Source organism: Carcharhinus amblyrhynchos, chromosome 4 (assembly GCF_965287045.1).
Source record: "Carcharhinus amblyrhynchos chromosome 4, sCarAmb.v2.hapA, whole genome shotgun sequence".
Classification (NCBI taxonomy): Eukaryota; Metazoa; Chordata; class Chondrichthyes; order Carcharhiniformes; family Carcharhinidae; genus Carcharhinus; species Carcharhinus amblyrhynchos.
This window is the reverse complement of record NC_137327.1, coordinates 78,805,092-78,825,467: the sequence shown is the minus strand read 5'-3', so window position 1 is coordinate 78,825,467 and position 20,376 is coordinate 78,805,092. Positions and strand designations below refer to the sequence as shown.

At 41.2% G+C, this 20,376-nt stretch overlaps 2 protein-coding genes across 6 annotated transcripts in view; one reads left to right on the top strand and one right to left on the bottom strand.

The window, feature by feature from the left end:
* Window positions 1-10,394, top strand: part of LOC145342139 (pre-mRNA 3'-end-processing factor FIP1-like) — a 53,483-nt gene extending 43,089 nt beyond the window's left edge. For both annotated transcript variants that reach the window (XM_080187400.1, XM_080187401.1), the window contains exons 15-16: window positions 5,384-5,503; window positions 10,160-10,394. In XM_080187400.1, the coding sequence (XP_080043526.1) occupies window positions 5,384-5,503; window positions 10,160-10,292 (253 nt within the window). In that variant the 3' untranslated portion in view covers window positions 10,293-10,394. The remainder of the gene's footprint in view (window positions 1-5,383; window positions 5,504-10,159) is intronic.
* A 614-nt stretch (window positions 10,395-11,008) lies between these two features.
* Window positions 11,009-20,376, bottom strand: part of lnx2b (ligand of numb-protein X 2b) — a 69,357-nt gene continuing 59,989 nt past the window's right edge. For all 4 annotated transcript variants that reach the window (XM_080187398.1, XM_080187396.1, XM_080187397.1 and 1 more), the window contains 4 exons: window positions 20,006-20,180; window positions 16,378-16,600; window positions 15,181-15,339; window positions 11,009-11,655 (listed from right to left, as the gene is read on the bottom strand). In XM_080187398.1, coding sequence (XP_080043524.1) covers window positions 11,520-11,655; window positions 15,181-15,339; window positions 16,378-16,600; window positions 20,006-20,180 — 693 coding nt within the window. In that variant the 3' untranslated portion in view covers window positions 11,009-11,519. The remainder of the gene's footprint in view (window positions 11,656-15,180; window positions 15,340-16,377; window positions 16,601-20,005; window positions 20,181-20,376) is intronic.

Sequence of the window (20,376 nt, the reverse complement as noted above, 5' to 3'; positions counted from 1 at the left end):
TGTGGTGTTGTGGTCACTGTTCTCTTGAAGGCTGGGTAGTTCGCTGTGAACAACGGTCTGAGGTTGTGCGGTTGTTTGAAGGCAGGAAGTGGGGGTGTGGGGATCACCCTGGCGAGATGTTTGTCTTCATCAGTGATGTGCTGAAGACTCAGGAGAAGACGTCGTAGCTTCTCCGCTCCGGGGAAGTACTGGACGATGAAGGGTAGTCTGTCTACCGTGTCCCGTGTTTGATCTCAGGAGGTTGGTGCGGTTTTTCGCTGTGGCGCATCGGAACTGTCAATCGTTGTTCGCAGCAAACTACCCAGCCTCCAGGAGAACAGTGACCACAACACCACACATACACACGGCACATACTCTTACAACTCGCCCAACGTTGTCTACCTAATACGCTGCAGGAAAGGATGTCTGGAAGCATGGTACGTTGGGGAGACCATGCAGACGTTACGACAAAGGATGAATGAGCGTCGCTTGACGGTCACCAGGCAAGACTGTTCCCTTCCTGTTGGCGAACACTTCAGTAATCACGGGCATTCTATCTCTGATCATTGGGTAAGCGTTCCCCAAGGCAGCCTTCACGACGAACGACAATGCAGAGTCGCTGAGTAGAGACTGAAAGCCAAGTTCCACACATGAGGATGGCCTCAACCAGGATCTTGGGTTCATGTTGCACTATTTGTAACCCTCCATGACTTGCCTGGGCTTGTAAAATCTCTCTCACTGTCCTGTCTGGAGACAATACACATCTCTTCAACCTATGCTAATGCTATCTCCACTCATTGTCTGCATCTTTAAGACTTGAATAGCAGGTTAGCTGTAAAGACTTGCATTCTAATCAGTATTCTGTAAACTGTGTGTGACTTTATGTGCCCTTCTCTGATCAGAACCTTCCACGTACCTGACGAAGGAACACCGTTTCCGAAAGCTTGTGAGATTACTATCAAATAAACTGGTTGGACTTTAACCTGGTGTTGTGAGACTTCTTACTGTGGTAGAAGAATTGCCACGAAGGATGTACGAGTTGATGATGACTGACTGCCAGCACTTTTTGAAACTTGACCAGAGTCAAGTTTAAGGCATTGCCCTGTGGAATGAACCAGCAAATGCACTTATTTTGCACTTATTTTGTTTAGTTAATACAGGCCCAATGTGTGTATATGTATTTCCTGCTTGCAAAGAAGAGCCCTTTATATTAATGTATTAGCTTCCAGTACATATAAATGCACCATGCTGTAAGCCTGACTAGCAATCTTAAATTGGATGTCAGCCTAATTTTTTTAGCACACTGAGGATTATTGTTGAATAGCTTTCTATAAGGTAACTATCCTATGATTCTAGTTGAGCAAGTAAGTTGCAAGGAGGACACAGGCTGCAAAAGATTAAAGATAGGTTAAATAACTGGTGAAGAACATGGCTGATTGAACATGATATTGAGAAATTTGAAGTTATCCATATTGATATGAAAACCAGAATACTTTTTAAATGGTGACAGTGTAAGAAATGTTACTATTTAAAAGGGCCTGAGTGATGTTCTACACAAATCACAAGGTGAGCAACTGGGTACTGCAATTAATTAAGAAAATAGAGTCATAGAAGTTTACAGCACGGAAATAGGCCCTTTGGCCCAACTTGTCCATGCTGTCCTTCTAGTTTAAACCCCTAAGCTAATCCCAATTGCCTGCATTTGGCCCATATCCCTCTATACCCATCTTACCCATGTAATTGTCTAAATGCTTTTTAAAAGACAAAATTGTACCCACCTCTACTAGCTCTGGCAGCTTATTCCAGACACTCACCACCCCGTGTGGAAAAATTGACCCTTTGGAATTTTTATATCTCTCCCCTCTCATTTTAAACCAATGCCCTCTAGTTTTAAACTCCCCTACCTTTGGGAAAAAATATTGACTACCTAGCTGATCTGTGTCACTCATTATTTTATAGACCTCTAAAAGATCACCCCTAAACCTCCCACGCTCCAGAGAAAAAAGTCCCAGTCTATCCAGCCTCTCCTTATAACTCAAACCATCAAGTATTGGTAGCATCCTAGTGAATCTTTTCTGCACTCTTTCTAGTTTAATAATATTTTTTCTATACTAGGGTGACCACAAATGTACACAGTATTCCAAGTGTGGCCGTACTAATGTCGTGTATAACTTCAACAAGACATTCCAACTCCTGTATTCAATGTTCTGAACAATGAAACCAAGCATGCTGAATGCCTCCTTCACCACTTTCTTTCAAGGAGCTATGAACATGTACCCCTTGATCTCTTTTTTCGGTAACTCTCCCCAACACCCTACCATTAACTGAGTAAGTCCTGTCCTGGTTCAATCTACCAACATGCATCACCTCGCATTTATCTAAATTTAAACTCCATTTGCCATTCGGCAGTCCACTAGCCCAATTGATCAAAATCCTGTTGCAATCAGAGATAACTTTCTTCACTGTTCATTATGCCACCAATCTTGGTGTCATCTGCAAACTTTACTAACCGTGCCTCCTATGTTCTCATCCAAATCATTAATATAAATGACAAATAACAGTGGACCCAGCACCGATCTCTGAGGCACACCATTGGTTACAGGCCTCCAGTTTGAAAAAAAAAACAATCCTCCACAACCATTCTCTGTCTTCTGTCATCAAGCCAATTTTGCATCCCTTTGGCTACCTCATCCTGGATCCTGGGAGTACAACAAGTGTTTTCTCGTCTGACTCCTAGCATGAGGGGCTTGTCCTGTGCACAGAGGTTGAGTCAACCAGACAAGTATCCCTTAGACTTGTTTTGGAAAAATATCTAAAATTGCAAGACACAAAATTGGCATTTTTAAATTGAATACTTGGCAAATTGCCAATTGTCTTTGATAGAACACACAATTTGCATATATAGTGAATAAAATACATTTATTGTATTTATATATTAATAGCAAAGAAATTAAAATGATCCTTACCTTAAATTACCACTCTTTTTGATACTTGATTTAACTAATGACTCTTGCGTTTTTCTTTAAAAACTTCTAATATCACATTGAGAACCGCAGTTGAGCCTCTTAAGTGACCAATCATTGATCGCGTAAGGGCTTTTTTTCCACATTGCCTCAATTTTTGAGTTGGTGGGAGGAGCTCAGCATAAAAGAAGCCCAAAAAGTAACTCTGTTCAGACCTTGGGCAGGCCTCTTCACACCATATCCCCACCCCCCCCCCCCCCCCCAAACCACCACAAGGTGCCACCTTTCCTGTCTATCCAGAGACCTTCAAAATCTACCTAGTCCTGGAGTCAGGGGATGTAGACTCTAAGGACTGCTAACCCTCCATGACCTTGCTCCTCCTTATCTCAGTAATCTCCTCCAACCCCAAAACCCTCCAAGGTATCTGTGCTTCTCCAAAACCTGTTCTTCCCACTTTCCCAACCTCTCAATAGCAACCCCATTCCCCAACCGGTCAGAACACATGCCTCCAGGCTGAAAACCAGGCCAGCCTGTCTGCCAAGATAGCTTCATTAGTAAATCTGAGGAGAAAGTATAAATGAATGGTGCAAGACAGAAAAGCAATTAAATTGAACTGAAACTGGGAAGAAACTCTCCAGGAGCAATGAACTCCAAACCAGCTCTGGAAGTTTTGTGTTTTGAAATGGATCTTGATCCAGGGGCAATTGCTGTTTGATCTCTGGTACGTTGAAAATTTAGTCAGCAAACAACTACCAGCAAAATGACTAACATACCAAAGGGAAATTGATGAAATCATCTGAAACATTATTTGTTAATTCTTTTGGCTGCTGTCTTGATTTACTAGTAACCTGAAGAGCAAGAACTAAAAACAACAAACATAAAATATTAAACTAGTATAGTGTTGATTCTGCATTAAATCTATCCAACAGTATTTCTCTCTGGAGGCTACTGTTGCAGATATCTGGCACGATGATTTGGGGCTTCTGTTAAGGTTGGCTTTAATTGTTGGGGGAAATTTCTACTTTGTAAACGTCCTTTAATGAAGGACGCAGCCATTGCTGGCAAGGTCAGCTTTTCCAGTCCACCTCTAACTCCTCTGTCGATGCAAATACACCAACAGCGCTGTGCAGAAGAGGAGTTACAAGGCTTTTATCCAGTGACCATGAAGAAACAATGACATAATACCAACTTGGGATGGCATGTGAATTGGAGGGGAATCTTTCAGATGATAATGTTCCCATGCCTCTGTTGTTCTTGTCTTTCCAGATGATAGAGATTGTGGGTCTTCCTGATCCTGAAACTACTGAGAATTGTAGGGAAATTTCTGAGTGCCCAGACAGATGAGATTTGTTTAGCTCTTGTACTGTGAACCTGTAAAATAATATTACCATAGTTTGATCTTGAATCATGAGATGAGCAATGAGATGATGGGCAGCCAGTGTGCCTAAAATAAAAGGGGATGTATTAATTAAACTAATCAAACTCAGACGATGAAATCTTTTGGTCCAGGTGGATTGCATGCAGGTATTTTAAGAGAATCTTGGAGGGGGCAAAGGAATTTCTACACATATATTTTAAAAAAGTGTAGTGCCACTAGAAAATGGTGTAGTGTGAGAGCACTGGTGGATAACGTAATACCTATAATTAAGGAGATGGACAATGCCCAGAGAATTATAGACAAGTCAGCTTAACACTGTCGGTCGGGAAAATAAAGGAACCCCTACTAATGGGGGGAATACAAAGACATCTAGAAATGAAAAATATAATACTGAAATGAACTTGGATTTTAAAAGGGAAATTCTTGCATGATCAACGTTATTGAATTTGAGAAGGAAAAAATAGTGAAGATAGAAATGGGTAATACAGCAGATGTAATTTATCTGGATTTTCAAAAGGTTTACAAAAAGGTGCCCCTTAATAGATTAATGAATAAGTTAAAAGAATGAGAATTCAGAGCCAAGTTGTAGAATGGATTATTGGCTGAATTCAAGCCGGAAAGCGAAGAGTGGGAGTGAAGGGTAGTTATTCCAGAAAATCCACAAGGATCGGTGCTAGAACTACAGCTCTTCACAGTTTACATTTAATGATTTGCATTTTAGAATAAAAACGCAATTTCAAAATATGTGGATGACACCAAATTGGGGGAATAGACAATTTTGTGAATTACTGCAACACATTGCAGGAAGACGTTTTTTTTTTGCAGAATGAGCAAATAATTGGCAATTGAAGCTCAACATAAATGAATTCTCAAACAGCAGCCTAAGCTAGCAATCAAACTGCATATATTTCCGTTAGCATAATAAAACAAAATAAGGTGCTTCACAGGAATGTTTGCGACAAAATTTGACGTGGCTAAATTGGGAAATTAAGATCATTTGTCTAAGTGTAAACAGATGTTTGCATGGCTTGCCTTCACTCAATGCACTCTGTTCTTCCAACAGAGATCGTAACTACGACAGAGACTATCATCGGAGCAGAGATCGCAGTAGAGACCGAGAAGATCGCCATAGGGAACGACGGCACAAGGACAAAGATGATTCCAAGCATAAGTCCTCGAGACGGTATGTATTTGATTTTATCTTCCAGACTTCCTGAAATCTATTTGTATTGATGTTTCATCTTATCTACCATACCAGCTAAATGGGACAACAATGCACAGCTCAGTTCAGGTACTGGAGTTTTCATTGCACTAGTTTCCAATGATTGTTTCTTGGATTCGTAGAATACAGTACAGAAGGAGTCTGCACTACTCTCCAAAAGAGCATTTTCCCAGGTCCCACCTGCCCTATCCCTGTAACCCTACACGTTTACCATGGCCAATCCACCTAACCTGCACATCTTTGAAGTGCGGGAGAATGTGCAAACTCCACACAGACTGTCACCCAAGGCCAGAATCGTACCCGGGTCCCTGGTGCTGTGAGGCCGCAGTGCCAATCACTGTACCACTCACGTCTAATTGTGGTTTGAAAACAGTTAACACTTGTATCATGCTCTTCACAATATCTTGGAACACTCACCAGAGAAAACAGAACCTGTCAAGGAGAAAAAGATGCAATTTAATAGGATGAAAGGGAAAATAGAATGTAAACAGGGATGGGTTAGTTCAACAAGACTTTGGAGTCCTCATGCATCAGTTGCTGAATGTAAGCGTGCAAGTGTAGCAGGATGTAACGAAGGCAAATGATTTGTTGGTCTTATAGGGTGTTGGTGAGGCCATACCTGGAGTATTGTATGCAATTTTGGTGTCTTTATCTGGGGAAGGATGTCCTTGCTGTAGAGGAAGTACATCAGAGATTTACCAGCCTTATTCTAGTACTAAAGGCTGTCATATGACAAGACACTAAGTTGGTTAGGATTATATTCACTGGCGTTTAGAAGAGTGAGAAGGGATCTCGTAAAAACTTAGAAAATTCTAACAAGGTTAGACAGGCTAGATTTGGAAAGAATGTTGCCAGTGGTGGGGAAGTCCAGAACATAGTTTGAGGATGAGGTAAATCTTTTAGAACTGAGGTAATGAAAAACTTCACCCACAGAGTGGTGAATCTGTGAAATGCACTACCACAGAATGTAGTTGAGGCTGAAGTGTTGTCTGATTTCAGTAAGAAATTAGATATAACTCTTAGGGATCAAGGGATTATGAGGAAGTGGGGGAACAGAATATTGAATTTGATGATCAGCCATGATCAAAATGAATGTTGGAGCAGGCTCGAAGGGCCAAATGACTACTCCTGCTTCTAGTTTTTATGTTTCTAAGGCATGGAGGGGTAGTGAGTGAAAATGATTTGAACAGGAAAATCAGGTCAGGGCCATCTTTCCTCCTCTTCCATCTCAGTGCAGAATGAATTTCATGTACATCAATATCAGATGCACAAACATGCGATGGCAGTAGAAATAGATCCTATAAACCTGTCCAGTTTATTTATTGTTTCTTGTTGAATTCAGATTGTTGCTGTGTAGCCATTCACATTTAAACTGGGCACATCTTCCTTTTCTTTACTACACCCATTACCACTCTCCTTTGGCTTTTTCATCACAAAATCTTGTTAACCTCCCCTGGTGGCATGGTAGCACTGCTGCCTCAGTGCCAGGGATATGGCTTTGATTCCAGCTCCACTGTGCTGAGTTTGTATATTCTCCCTGTGCCTGTGTGGGTTTTCTCTACATGCTTTGGTTTCTTCCCATGATCCAAAGATGCGTAGGTCAGCGGATGCCCCTTAGTGTCCTAAGATGTGTAGGTTAGGGAGATTACAGGTATCGGGCAGAGGGAAGGTCTAGATAAAGATGTTCTGTCAGAGTGCTGGTGAAGGCTTGATAGGCCAAATGGTGGCCTCCTGCACTGTAGGGATTTTATCGTGGATATTCCCTTTTGTCCCTCCTGCCCCCTACTACTGGCTTAAAATCTCTTACGTTTTCTACATTCCTTCCAATGGAAATTCAGAATGTTGTTTCTCTCCCAAGTTGCTGCCTGATTTGCTGAGTAGTTCCAGCATTTTATATTTTTATTTATAATTAACTCACTAGTTGATAATTTGCTGCAGTGTTTGATGATGTGAGCAGTTTCTTTGTAAAAGAGCTTCAATTTATACTCGCCTTCCACCACATCAGGACATGCAAGGTGCTTTACAGGTCAGTGAGGTACAGCTATTCCTCATTTAGCACTCCTGCAATGTTCCTAAAAAAAAAATCACGCTTAATGAAAATCACTTTCTCATGAAAAAACATAGAATAATGTGGAATATGTTCCTGGCCTGTGATTTTTTTTCTGCATTAAAATATTAGCTGCTTTGGAGCCAGCCAACATATTATTTACTAACTCCCCTCCTCACTGCATCCAACTGTACAGGTTCAGCAGCAAGTGACGTGGGTTCCTGTCCCTTCAGCTCATTTTAGCCAAGAAGGTGAAAAATGTTGAATGGTTACCAGATACTCTTAGAATCCTGTAGTGCAGAAGGAGGCCATTGGCCCCATCAAGTCTGCACCAACACAATCCCAGTGTCTCTATCACCATAGCTCCATGCATTTAGCCTAGCTAGTCCCCTGACACTATAAGGTGCAATATAGCATAGCTAATCCACCTAGCCCATATCTCTTTGGACTATGGGAGGAAACTTACACAAACATGGGGAGCACATACAGTCTCTGCATAGACAGTGACCCAAGCTGGGATTTGAATCTGGGTCCCTGGCACAGTGAGACAACAGTACTAACCACTGTGCTGCTTCTACAACAAAGTTGTGTGGTCACCACCACACTAGCTAGAGCATGGCATTGGCGCTATGTGACAAAAGGAGACAGTAATTCACAAAATTAACCATAGTTTTGCAGACTAACTTTTTAATTGGGGTGACACAGTGGTTAGCATTACTGCTTCATAGCACTTGGGTTCAATTCCTGGCTTGGGTCACTGTCTGTGCAGAGATTGTACATTCTCCCCATGTTTGTGTGGGTTTGGTGGTTAGGTGTGTTAATCATGTTAAGTTCTCCCTCCATGTACCTGAACAGGTGCCAGAGTGTGGTGACTACTGGATTTTCACAGTAATTTCATTGCAGCGTTAATGCAAGCCTACTTGTGACTAATAAGAACATAAGAAATAGGAGCAGGAGTAGGCCACCTAGCCCTTCGAGCCTGCCCCGCCATTCAATAAGATCATGGCTGATCTGTCGTGGCTCAGTTCCACATTCCCGCCCTCTCCCCATAACCCTTAATCCCCTCTCTTATCAAAAACCCATCAACCCGCGTCTTAAAAATATTTAGCGAGGTAGCCTCCACCACTTCAATGGGCAGAGAATTCCAGAGATTCACCACCCTTTGAGTGAAGAAGTTCCTCCTCAACTCCGTTCTAAACCGCCCCCCCTTTATCTTGAGGCTGTGCCCCCTAGTCCTACTATCCTTTCTGAGTGGGAAGAGTCTCTCCACCTCTATCCTATCTATCCCATTCATCATCTTATACGTCTCAATGAGATCTCCCCTCATTCTTCTAAACTCTGACGAGTACAAGCCTAATTTATTCAGCCTCTCCTCATAGCTCAACCCCCTCAACTCCGGCATCAGCCTAGTAAACCTCCTCTGCACTCCCTCCAAGGCCAAAATATCCTTGTGTAAGTACAGCGCCCAAAGCTGCACACAGTACTCCAGCTGCGGCCTCACCAATGCCCTATACAGCCGCAGCAAGACCTCCCTACTTTTACATTCAACTTCTTTCCTCCTCAAGGTGATGATTCTGTAGATAATTAAAGTACTTTGGGCAAGTGATCATTGAACAACAGCAATCTATATTTGGCTGAACAACCTGTTGTTTTTAGCTTGGTTTTCCCAGTTCGCTGGATGGCAAACTCAGAGCACTTGAAGGATTTTAAATTAGTTAAAGTCATAGGAGCACTTTAATTTTACCAGAGCCCGCTCAAAAAAGACAGTAGGACTAGGGGGCACAGCCTCAAGATAAAGGGGAGGCGGTTTAGAACGGAGTTGAGGAGGAACTTCTTCACTCAAAGGGTGGTGAATCTCTGGAATTCTCTGCCCATTGAAGTGGTGGAGGCTGCCTCGCTAAATATTTTTAAGAAGCGGGTTGATGGGTTCTTGATAAGAGAGGGGATTAAGGGTTATGGGGAGAGGGTGGGAAAGTGGAACTGAGCCACAACGGATCAGCCATGATCTTATTGAATGGCGGGGCAGGCTCGAAGGGCTAGATGGCCTACTCCTGCTCCTATTTCTTATGTTCTTATGTTCTTAAATTAACTGGATAGAAATAACACTTCATTGAATCATAGGATCTTTGCAGTGTAGAAGGAAGCCATTTGACCCATCAAGACTGCACCGACAACAATCACACCTAGGCCCTATCCCCAAAACCTGATGTATTTACCCTGCTAATGCCCCTGACAGTAAGGGGCAACTTAATATGGCCAGTCAACCCAACCCAAACATCTTTGGACTGTGGGAGGAAACCAGAGCACCTGGTGGAGAATGTGCAAATTCCATCCTGACAGTCACCCAAGGCCAGAATTGAACCAGGTCTTTGGCACTGAAACAATCCTGCCAACCAACCATTGTGCCACCCATTGACATACTAAATTAGAAATTTCATAATGATTTGGGTGCTATAATTTTATTTATGTAAGGGCTTTGACCATTCTGGAAATTTGGTGCCCTTTTGGGATTTGAGTAGTTCTTGTAGCTGCAGTGGCCAACAAGGTTTACTGTTAATTTGTGTTCACAGCAAACAACACGACAATGAGGAAGGAGAAAGTCACAGACGTCACAAACACAAGAAAAATAAACGTAACAAAGAGGACAAAGAAGCTGTGGATGAAGGTACTGCGGAGACTGGGGGAACAGAGACAAAAGAATAAGTAACTGCTGACTTGGTTGCCTCCATCGAGGAATACTACTCATGATGAACAATGAACCCCGATCTTCTGGATTCTTTACTGTTGGAGTTACTGTGAATGCAACTTCAAAAAAAAAATCAACTAAACGGACAACAATGCTTAAGAAGGCCACAGTATAACTGTACAATGTGAAGCCTGTATCCACCTTTCTACATATTTACACGTCTTTTTTGTAAAATGTGCTTGTAAAACAAAAAATATTAAAACTGTTTTTCTAAATATAGCTTTATGTTCAATGCACATTTAAATCCAGACTTTGTCAACTCCAACATTGCAGATTCTGATTTTATATAAAATCAGACATTTTCTACATTTTATACTTATGGTTCACAACTCTTTTTAGGCAGTAATGAGCCAAAGAAAATCTTAGGTTTCATACCAGTCATATCTGCATTTTTATAAAACTTGTGTAAAAACAGATCAGATTTGATATTCCCCCCAGAGATGTAAACTGGAGACATGTTATACTACAAAAATCTGAAGGACCACATCATACACATTTGTACTTTCAAGAAAACAATGATTTTACTGCCTATTCAACAATATTGATTCTATCAAGCTTGAACTAATTCATTCACTTGTTGCAACATTCATTAGTGTCTTCTAAAAAATCAAATTGCTTAGAGTGAATGCAATGCAAGTGGTATCCATTAGACTGATAAGATTGGAGATCAAACTGGTTTTTAACTTCATGATTTATTTCACTACCACAACAGTAGTGAGAAAAGTGTAATCTGAATATGGAGCCTGATGTGACAGTATTGATAATTAAGATTAACATTCTGTTGTAAAACAAATATTTAATAGTATATGTATGTGTGTCTAAATTATCAGTATAGAGCTACATAGGGTACAGCTCAGCCATGTCATCCTGGTGTGGAAAGTTCATTTATTTGACTGAAAAAATAACTCATTCAATTTGTAAGCTTGTTGAATGCAGGAGTTCCTAGTTTGATAAGTGGCTCTTTGATGTTTCTTCCCTCCCATGATCCATTCATTGCCTCTATTACTACTTTAGACTGAAGTTGGAGAAAAGTGAAATCACAGGTTTGTGCGTGGGGACAAAAAGATTAGTTTTACAAATGTACTTTGGTATTCTAGTATTTCTCTCTTTGCCCGTGGACTGTGATGGTTGTACTCCACTGGTTGTGAGATTAAGGCTTTTTCAATTGTCTTGTCAATTTACTTTCACACGTGACTTCCTGGCCAGGAGACAACCGTGAGCGTGACTCTGTTCCTCTGTTCCTTCAGCATTGGAATTACAGCTGAATTGCTCATGCCCGCAATGGATACTCCATTTACAGCAACAATCTCATCCCCGCATCTGTAGGCGACAGAGAAAATAACTTTATTCCATTCAAGTCACAAATAGGAGCGGAAGTTTGAGAAGGGATTATTCCTAGTGATAAATAGCATTGTAAAAATTAACCAGGGAGATACAGGAACAGGCACTCAGCTCTTCATACCTATTCCACCCAGTTAGAGTAGAGTAATGACTAATCTGCACCTTAATTCCATTTGTCTACAATCCTTAATATCCAATCCCAGTTTACTTAGAACCATAAAGTTACAGCACAGAAGGAGGCTCATCTTGTCATGCCAGCTCAAGGATACCCAGATGCCCTTCCTAATCACACCTTCCTGCACCCAGCTCATAACCTGGTATCTTAGCAATTAAGAGGGAGATCCAAATACTTTAAGAATTTAGAATGTCTGCCTGAACTTGGGCAGCAAATTCCAGACACTTACCCTCTGCGTAAAAAGAATCTTCCTCACATCCCCTCCACACTTACTGCCTTCAATCATTGTCCCCAGTTCTAGAATTCTCCTCCAAAGGAAGCAATTTTATTTCGAACACTATCTCTTCTCGTCAAATTTTGTACATCTCTATCAAGTCATCCTTCAGCCTTCTCAGTTCCAAAGAAAATAACTCCAAGCTAGGCAAACTCTCCTCATGATTACATTTTGAGCCCTGGCAACATTCTTGTAAATCATCCTTTAAATGGTGACCAGAATTCCATTCAATACTCCAGCTGTGGCTTCACAAGTGTTTCATACAATTTCAATATTATATCCTTTTATATTCTATACTGCTGTCAATGAAGGACAGCATTCTCTATGCCACCTTTACAACCTTGTCTACGTTAGGGATTTGTATATCAAGATTTCTTACTTAATTTACGCTTAGTATATTCCCATTTATTGTGTATCCTATAACTGTTTGACCTTTCTAAATCCATTACTTTCACACTTTTCTATTAAAATCCATCTGCCACTTTACCACCCACTCCACCAACCCGTTAATTCAGTTTAGTAGATTTATAGCTATCCCCTACACTACCCACTATTTAGCCAATGTCATCTGCAAATTTTCTAATCATACCTCCTTTCCACTCCTCCCCCCCGCCCCCACCTGCCATTCACATCCAAAATGGTTAACGTATGACACAAACAGTAAGAGTCCCAACATCAAATCCTTTGGAATATCGCTTGAAAACAACTGTCCATTTGCAAGGGCATCCACTGACCATTACCCTTTTTTTCCTGTTACTAAACTAACTTCTGATCCAGTTTGCCACATTACCCTGTATCCCATGGGCTTTTACATTTTTGACCAATCTGCCATGTGGGATCTTGTCAAATGTCATGCCAAAATCCATGTACACAACATTCACTGCAGGACCTTAATTTAGTTCTTTGAGGAACTGACAAGGATTGTTGATTAAGTTCTGAGTTAAGACCCTCCTTTAGTAAGTCCATGCTGACCATCCCTGACAAGTTGCTTTCTTTCTACGTGACAGTTTATCCTATCTTTCAAGATTGTTTCTACTAATTTCCCCACCAACAATATCAGACTAACTGGCCAATAATTCTTTTGATCCTTTTTTAAATTATGTTTGCATTTCTCAAGTATTCCGCTATCTCCCCGAATCCAGTGAGGATTGGAAAATATTCTGAGCAGCTGCTATCTCCTCCCTGACTTCAGCAGACTTGGAAACAGTCCATCTGGCCCTGGCAACTTATAAACTTAAGGATTCCAACCCTTCACATACTTCCTCTATGATTATCATGTCCAATATCTTTGTGTTCCTCTTGGATTACTATATCTGCATCATTCCCTTTCCTTTGTAAGATGGAGACTAAATATTCATTTAAAACTCTTCCCACAGTGCCGACACACAAGTTCTTGACTTGGGTATAATAGCTGTTTCTAGGAGTGGAGGAAGAGTGTTTCATTCCCCTTCTCTCAAAGTGCTAACATTCCTAATTCTTAAGTTTTTGAAGTTATATCCCCTTAGTCTGGATTCTGCCATCAGAAGAAATAATTTTGCTTATCAAATTCTAGAAGGACAGGTAGTATTGAGGAAGCAGGAGGGCTGCAGAAGGACTGAGATAGGTTAGGAGAGTGGGCGAAGTGGCAGATGGAACACAATGTGAAAAGTGTGAGGTTATGCAATTTGGGAGGAGGAATGGCAGCACAGACTATTTTCTAAATGGGAAATGCTTAGGAAATCAAACACAAAGGACTTGGGAGTCCTTGTTCAAGATTCTCTTAAGCTTAACATGCAGTTCAGTCAGCAGTTAGGAAGGCAAAAGTAATGCTAGCATTCATGTCGAGAGGGCTAAAATACAAGAGCAGCAGTGTACTTCTGAGGCTGTGTAAGGCTCTGGTCAGACTCCATGTGGAGCACTATGAGCAGTTTTGGGCCCTATATCTAAGGAAGGAAGCACTGGCCTTGGAAATGGTCCAGAGGAGGTTCACAAGAATGATCCTGGAACCAAGAGCTCGTCATATGAGGAACAGTTGAGGACTCTGGATCTATACTCATTGGAGTTTAGAAGGATGAGGGGAGGATCTTATTGAAACTTACAGGATACTGCAAGGCCTGGATAGACTGGACGTGGAGAGGATGTTTCTGTTAGTAGGAAAAACCAGAACCAGAAAGCACAACCTCAGGCTAAATGGACAATCCTTTAAAACAGAGATGAGAAATTTCTTCAGCCAGAGAGTGGTCTTTAAATGTTCTTGATTAATAAGGAGATCGGGGCTATGGGGAAAAGGCAGGAGAATGGGGATGAGGAAAATATCAGCCATGATTGAATGGTGGAAGAGACTTGATGGGCCAAGTGGACAAATTCTGCTCTTACGTCTTATGGTCATTCTAGCACAAGGACAGTCTATCTCTATCTCTGTAATATTACCCATCTCCCAAGTAATTGCTGCTGAAATCCTCTGCTACATTATTACTAGACTCACAGTACCCTTATTTCCCTTTTCACTTCAGCCAAGCACTGAACTGACTCTGATGGGAAATAATAGGAGGTAAGGTGGGTCATATGGACTTCAAAGCCTGCTCTGCCATTCAACAAAGCTGATTTTCTGCCTTCCACCTTCTTAGAGGGAACAGTCGCAGGATAAGGGGCCAATCATTGAGGAAAAATGAGAAGTATTTATTTGATTAAAAAGGGCTGTGAATCTAGAACTCTCTACCTCAGAGGGTTATGGATAATCCATCACCGAATACATTTAAAGCTGAGATAGACTGATTTTTGGTGCCTCCACAAATTGAGGGATATAGAAAGTGGAACTGAAGCTCATGATTGTAATAAATGGTGAAGCAGCATCAATCAGCCCCTATTTCTTGTGTTCTTACAATATTTCCATGTCCCTAATTCCCTTCGTGCCTGAAAACCTAAGAACCACTATCCTGAGTATATTTAACTAGAGAGTCCCTTAAGAATCTTATATTTCAACTGGATTGCCTCTCATTCTTCTTTACTCCAAGGGAAAATAGGCCTCATCTACTCAATATTTCCTCACAGGGCAATCAAAACTGATACAACTTACTTTAGTCTTCCATCAAAGTATGCTGGTGTGCCAGGTACAATGGTTTTGATAAAGAAAGGCTGGTTGTCTTGACTTTCCTCAAAGCCGCCAACGATGCTAAATCCCCAGCTTTCAGAATTACTCTTATGCAGAGTAATGTCATTGCAACAGTGAAGGTAACTTCAAATGGAGAAAACAGGATGTTAAGAGAAATCATTTTAATAATGTTCACACGGATCACACACTGGATCAGAAGGATCTTCCCATTTGATCAACACCTCAAATAATTAAATGTCAAATATTTGACACATATCTCTTATCGTGTAGCGTCCGAGTTGGATAAGCCCCTATAGATAAAGTTAATAGGTCTGTTTATAGTAAAGTTTATTTATTGTCACAAGTGGGCTTACATCCACAGTTTAATGAAGTTACTGTGAAAATCCGGTGTCAACAATATCGCGAAATTTTTAAAAATTTTAAAAAAAATTTACTCCTTCATATCTTAGTAAAGCTGTGAACTCACTTATGTCACTATGTTTAGTGTTCAAAAGATTTCAGACCTCGAAGTCAGTTAAATTTTTAGCTCCGAAACATAACTTGGCAGTTATCAGAAATGCGGTAATCAAACTGGGAGGGCCAAGGTGCCAGAGACCTTATAGCATCAAATAATATTCCTCATTGCTTTTTTTTTCTACCTTTTTAAAACACGTGGGGTGATTTTTAATTCTACCCAATGGGTTAAATCCTAGTGTACACATTCTAGATCAGTACTTGTTCTTGATCAATAAACAGCTTCACACCTTTATTTTAGCTTAGTTGTACTTAGATATTTTTTAAAATTTATTTATGAGTGTCATAAATAGATTGAAGGTTGCAATGAAGTTACTGTGAAAATCCCGGGGTCACCACACTCCAGTGCCTGTTTGGGTACAGAGAGAATTTAACATGGCCAACGCACCTAATCAGCACGTTGTTCGGACTGTGGAAGGAAATTGGAGCACCCGGCGGAAACACATGCAGTCACTGAGAGAACATGCAGATTTTGCGCAGACAGTGACCCAAGCTGGGAGTTGAACCCAGATCCCTGGCGCTGTGAGAAGGCAGTGCTAACCACCATGCCGCCAATATTGAGAGTTTCTTTCATATTCCAATCTGTGGAATACTATAACCATAAAAAAAAGCTATGCATACAGTACTTTTTGACAGAATAGTCCTCACCTTGGTAACCCAAGCCACATGACCCACAGAGGGGACCAATCATAATCATTCTCCTTGCCTGCCTCTGATGGCTCCTCTGCAGCTGATGACATGTCAATATTGGGAAATTCCAAAACCCTCAGCAGCACTGCAGAGGAGGCTGCGTTCAACTTCAGAACAGACACCGCTTCATTATAACTCAACTGGGTGAGGTCCACCCCATTTATGCTTAGCAGCACGTTTCCTATGAGAGAAAATATTTGACCCACTTTAATACCACGCAGCAGAAAGTATGAACCTTAAATATTGGTGATGACATTCATTCTGAAAAAACTATTACAAACTTTGTCTTCTATCAGCATTCTCTTGTGTCAGATATGGTTAAGTTCATCTTGTCTAATTTGCCACTATTCATGTGCAGTCCCAACACACTAACGAGTGATTTTAACCTAAGCGCTCAATTGTTTTCACTCCACCCAAACCGATCTCGTCAGTTTCCTGCTGGGCAGGTCAGTTTAAAATTACTCCACAAAAGCAAGTGGATTATTCACCTTTGGCTCAACCTACTCTATCTTTCTACCAAACGTTGCCAGGAACGGACTGAGTTTCACTTCCTTAGCCCAGGGGTGTAGGTACCAATTGCAACACCCCCAGCACCACAGCTGGAAGCCTTCCTAGTTTCTATGCCCCATCACTTCTTGCCTAAACATCCATGGAACCCTAACTTTGTTGTTCAAATATAACAAGTGATAAAAGTAAAGCAATTCACTGATAGCTGATGGACAATGTGGAATTGTCCAGGAAAGACAGCAGCTGTCTGGGAGTGTAGTAAAACAGGGAAGAAGAAAAGCTTTACTAGATGTCACATTAAACACAAAAGGAATTCACGAGTGGCCTGTTTGTTTCAAATCAAATTCTGATAGAGGCACAAGTATTAATCAACGTTGCAGGAATCAAAGGGCAAACAGTCAACCACCATTTTGTCCAGTGTCTTTAAAGTTCACTAGGCTTTGGTGGTGGGTAGTAAACCAACAGTGCTACGGTGAAGTGCTGTTTGAGAAATATATTATATCTCTGCATCATTTTGGGGATGAAAATTCAACATACCTGCACTTTGAAGATTTGGACACCAATTTCAGGTCATACTCTGTCATGCCTGATAGTCATAGACATTTCCAACACAGAAAAAGACCCTTTGGCCCATTGTATTTGCACTGGTCAAAGACAAACCACCCAAGTACTTTAATCCCATCTTCCAGCACTTGGCCTATAGCCTTACAAACCTTGGCATCACAATTTCACATTGAAATACTTCTTTAATGTTATGAGGGTCCTGGTGCCTCCATTATCCTTTGGAATCCCTGAAGTGAAGAGTGAGCCCATTTGACCCCATTGAGCCTGCACCCTCCTAGGCCCTATCACCGTAACCCCACATGTTTACCCTGTTTGTCCCCTGACACTAAGGGCAATTTAACATGGACTATCAACCAAGCCCACGCATCTTTGGAGCATACAGGAAACCAGGAGGAAACCAAAGCGGATACAGGGAGAATGTGCAGATTCCGCACAGACAGTTAATTGAGGCTGCAACTGAACCCAAGTCCCTGGCACTGTGAAGCAGTAGTGTACTGTGGCATCATGACATGGGGACCGAGTTCCAGACTCCCATCACCCTTTGGTTAAAAAATGTTTTTTTCTCAATCCCCTCTAGACTTCCTGCTTCTTACCTTAAATCTATGCCCCCGGTCATTGACCCCTCCACCAAGGGGAAAAGATTTATTCCAGTCTATCTATACCCCTAATACTTTTATACATTCTCCACTGGAAGTGTGCAAGCTGCCCAATTGATAATTTAGGAGTTCCACTTGTGCAGGGACCCTGATCAGAATCTTAATTCCATTGGGAAAATCCTGACTCCAAACAAAAAAACAATTGTTGCCACCAGCCTGGGCTCATCCTTGAAGTCCAGTTCCATAAACTGGAGACGTGTCACATAAATAAATGAGTTGCGACAGATATTAATTGTAACAAGAAGATGGGCGGTTTTTCATTTCTTCAGTACAATTGGCCTTGGAAGTGGAAACCAGGCACTGTGACAAGCTGAACTACTCTCAGAATGCAAGCTTTCTGAAAATCCGAATTTATTACATCTTTCCTTCCTTTGCTACACAATTCCCTCAAGTCGCCTACACAGAAACCCGGCCCAAAAATAACTCAAGGACTCACAAACGTAGGAAAGGAGATTTATAACTGCCCTGTGATATTGTGACAGCTTCAATTCATAGTAAAATGACTATTTTTGACTAGAGTTCAAATCAGAAAATATGAAAGAAACCTTTCGATGACAACAACAATTTGTATTTTTAAAGCATTATTAACATCATAAAATGCTCCAAACTACTTTACAAGTGAGTTACAAAGCAAAATTTATCATCAAGCTACAGGGCAGATGTTCAAAATCTTGGTGAAAGAGCTAAGCTTTAAGCTGTATCTTGAAGGGAGGAATGATGTAGAAAAGCAGAGGTTCAGGGAGAAACAAACAGGAACAGCGGTTGTTCAGAGTCTGCATCCAACTCAGTAGCCTGAATTCAGTGTTCAGTGCAGAAGGTTGTAGAGTATTGATGACAAAGGTAAGGTGCTGTTCCTTGAGCATCACCGAACCCTGCAGCAGACTAAGACAAGTAAAGACTAAAGTAAGAGGTGGCAGGAGGCTTAGCGTCATGCTTGCCTTGTTCTGTTTTATTCATTTGTGGGACATGGGCGTCACTGGCTGGCCAGCATTTTATTGCCGATCCCTAGGTTGTCCTTGGAGGCAGTTGAGAGTCAACCACATTGCTGTGGCTCTGGAGTCACATGTAAGCCAGACCAGGTAAGGATGGCAGATTTCCTTCCCCGAAAGGACATTAGTGAACCAGATGGGTTTTTTCGACAATTGACAATGATTTCATGGTCTGCCTGGAGATGGTAATGTTCACTGCTCTATGCAGAGTTAGCTGGTTTAGTAAGGTGTTAGATTAAAAAAAGCTGGAATTGGCTTGCGTTTTAACATTATGGACAGTAAATTAAACTTGAGTCCACACTCCTACAACTGCCCTGTAATATTTAAAGGAAGTGCAGCTATTTATACATCAGCTGAGCGCCGGTTTGAAGTCTACTGCGACACACTGCAGTTAATGTTGACAATGTCTGTTTCAAATTTGCCCATAAAGGAATGATCATTTGCACACGGTACAGGAGAAAAAACACCACTCGTGGAAAAGTACAAAGAACAAAGAACAACACAGCACAGGAAACAGGCCCTTCGGCCCAACAAGCCCGCGCTGCCATTTTAACATTCAGTGAGTGCCTCATCTACCTTCTTCTACCTATGACTTTTGTCTACAGCTCTTGTATCTCAGCAAAGAGGTAGGAAGGGATAAAAGGAAGAGACACTGAGGGATGACATTCTGCCTGGAGACAGTAATTAGGCAGTGAGTAAATGGAGCAGATGATGAACAATACAAATCCTCCGGATGCTATGCATAGCCATACATACATTGCTGTATCCTGAAATCTTAAAATGTACCATAATGCTGCACCAGGTACACTGCAGTCTAGGCATATAATGTTATGTCAATGAATTGTAACCCAAAACTAAGTATACTCTTACCTTTTTTAATTCTGCCATCCCTGTAGAGACAGCCCACAGGCTGGATGCTGGTCACATAGATCGGAACCTTGTATTTATTTTCACGACCGCCTGAAATAGTTATTCCCAGAGACTCACGAGGCTCCTTTCTCACTGGAACTGTCTTCTCCAGATACAATGAAGTCTGTGATAGATCCTTTGGAGAAATAGTATTATTAAAGAGTAAAGCTACAAACTTTTAACTTATGTGATTGGCTGGTATAATATTAAAAAATAATCTTTTGGTCCTATTTACACATCAAAACCACTGAAAGATTATAGTCATATGCAGTTCCGATACATTGTTGGGGATTTCTTTTAAAAAGAAACTAAAAGGAGTGATAAGAAATTAT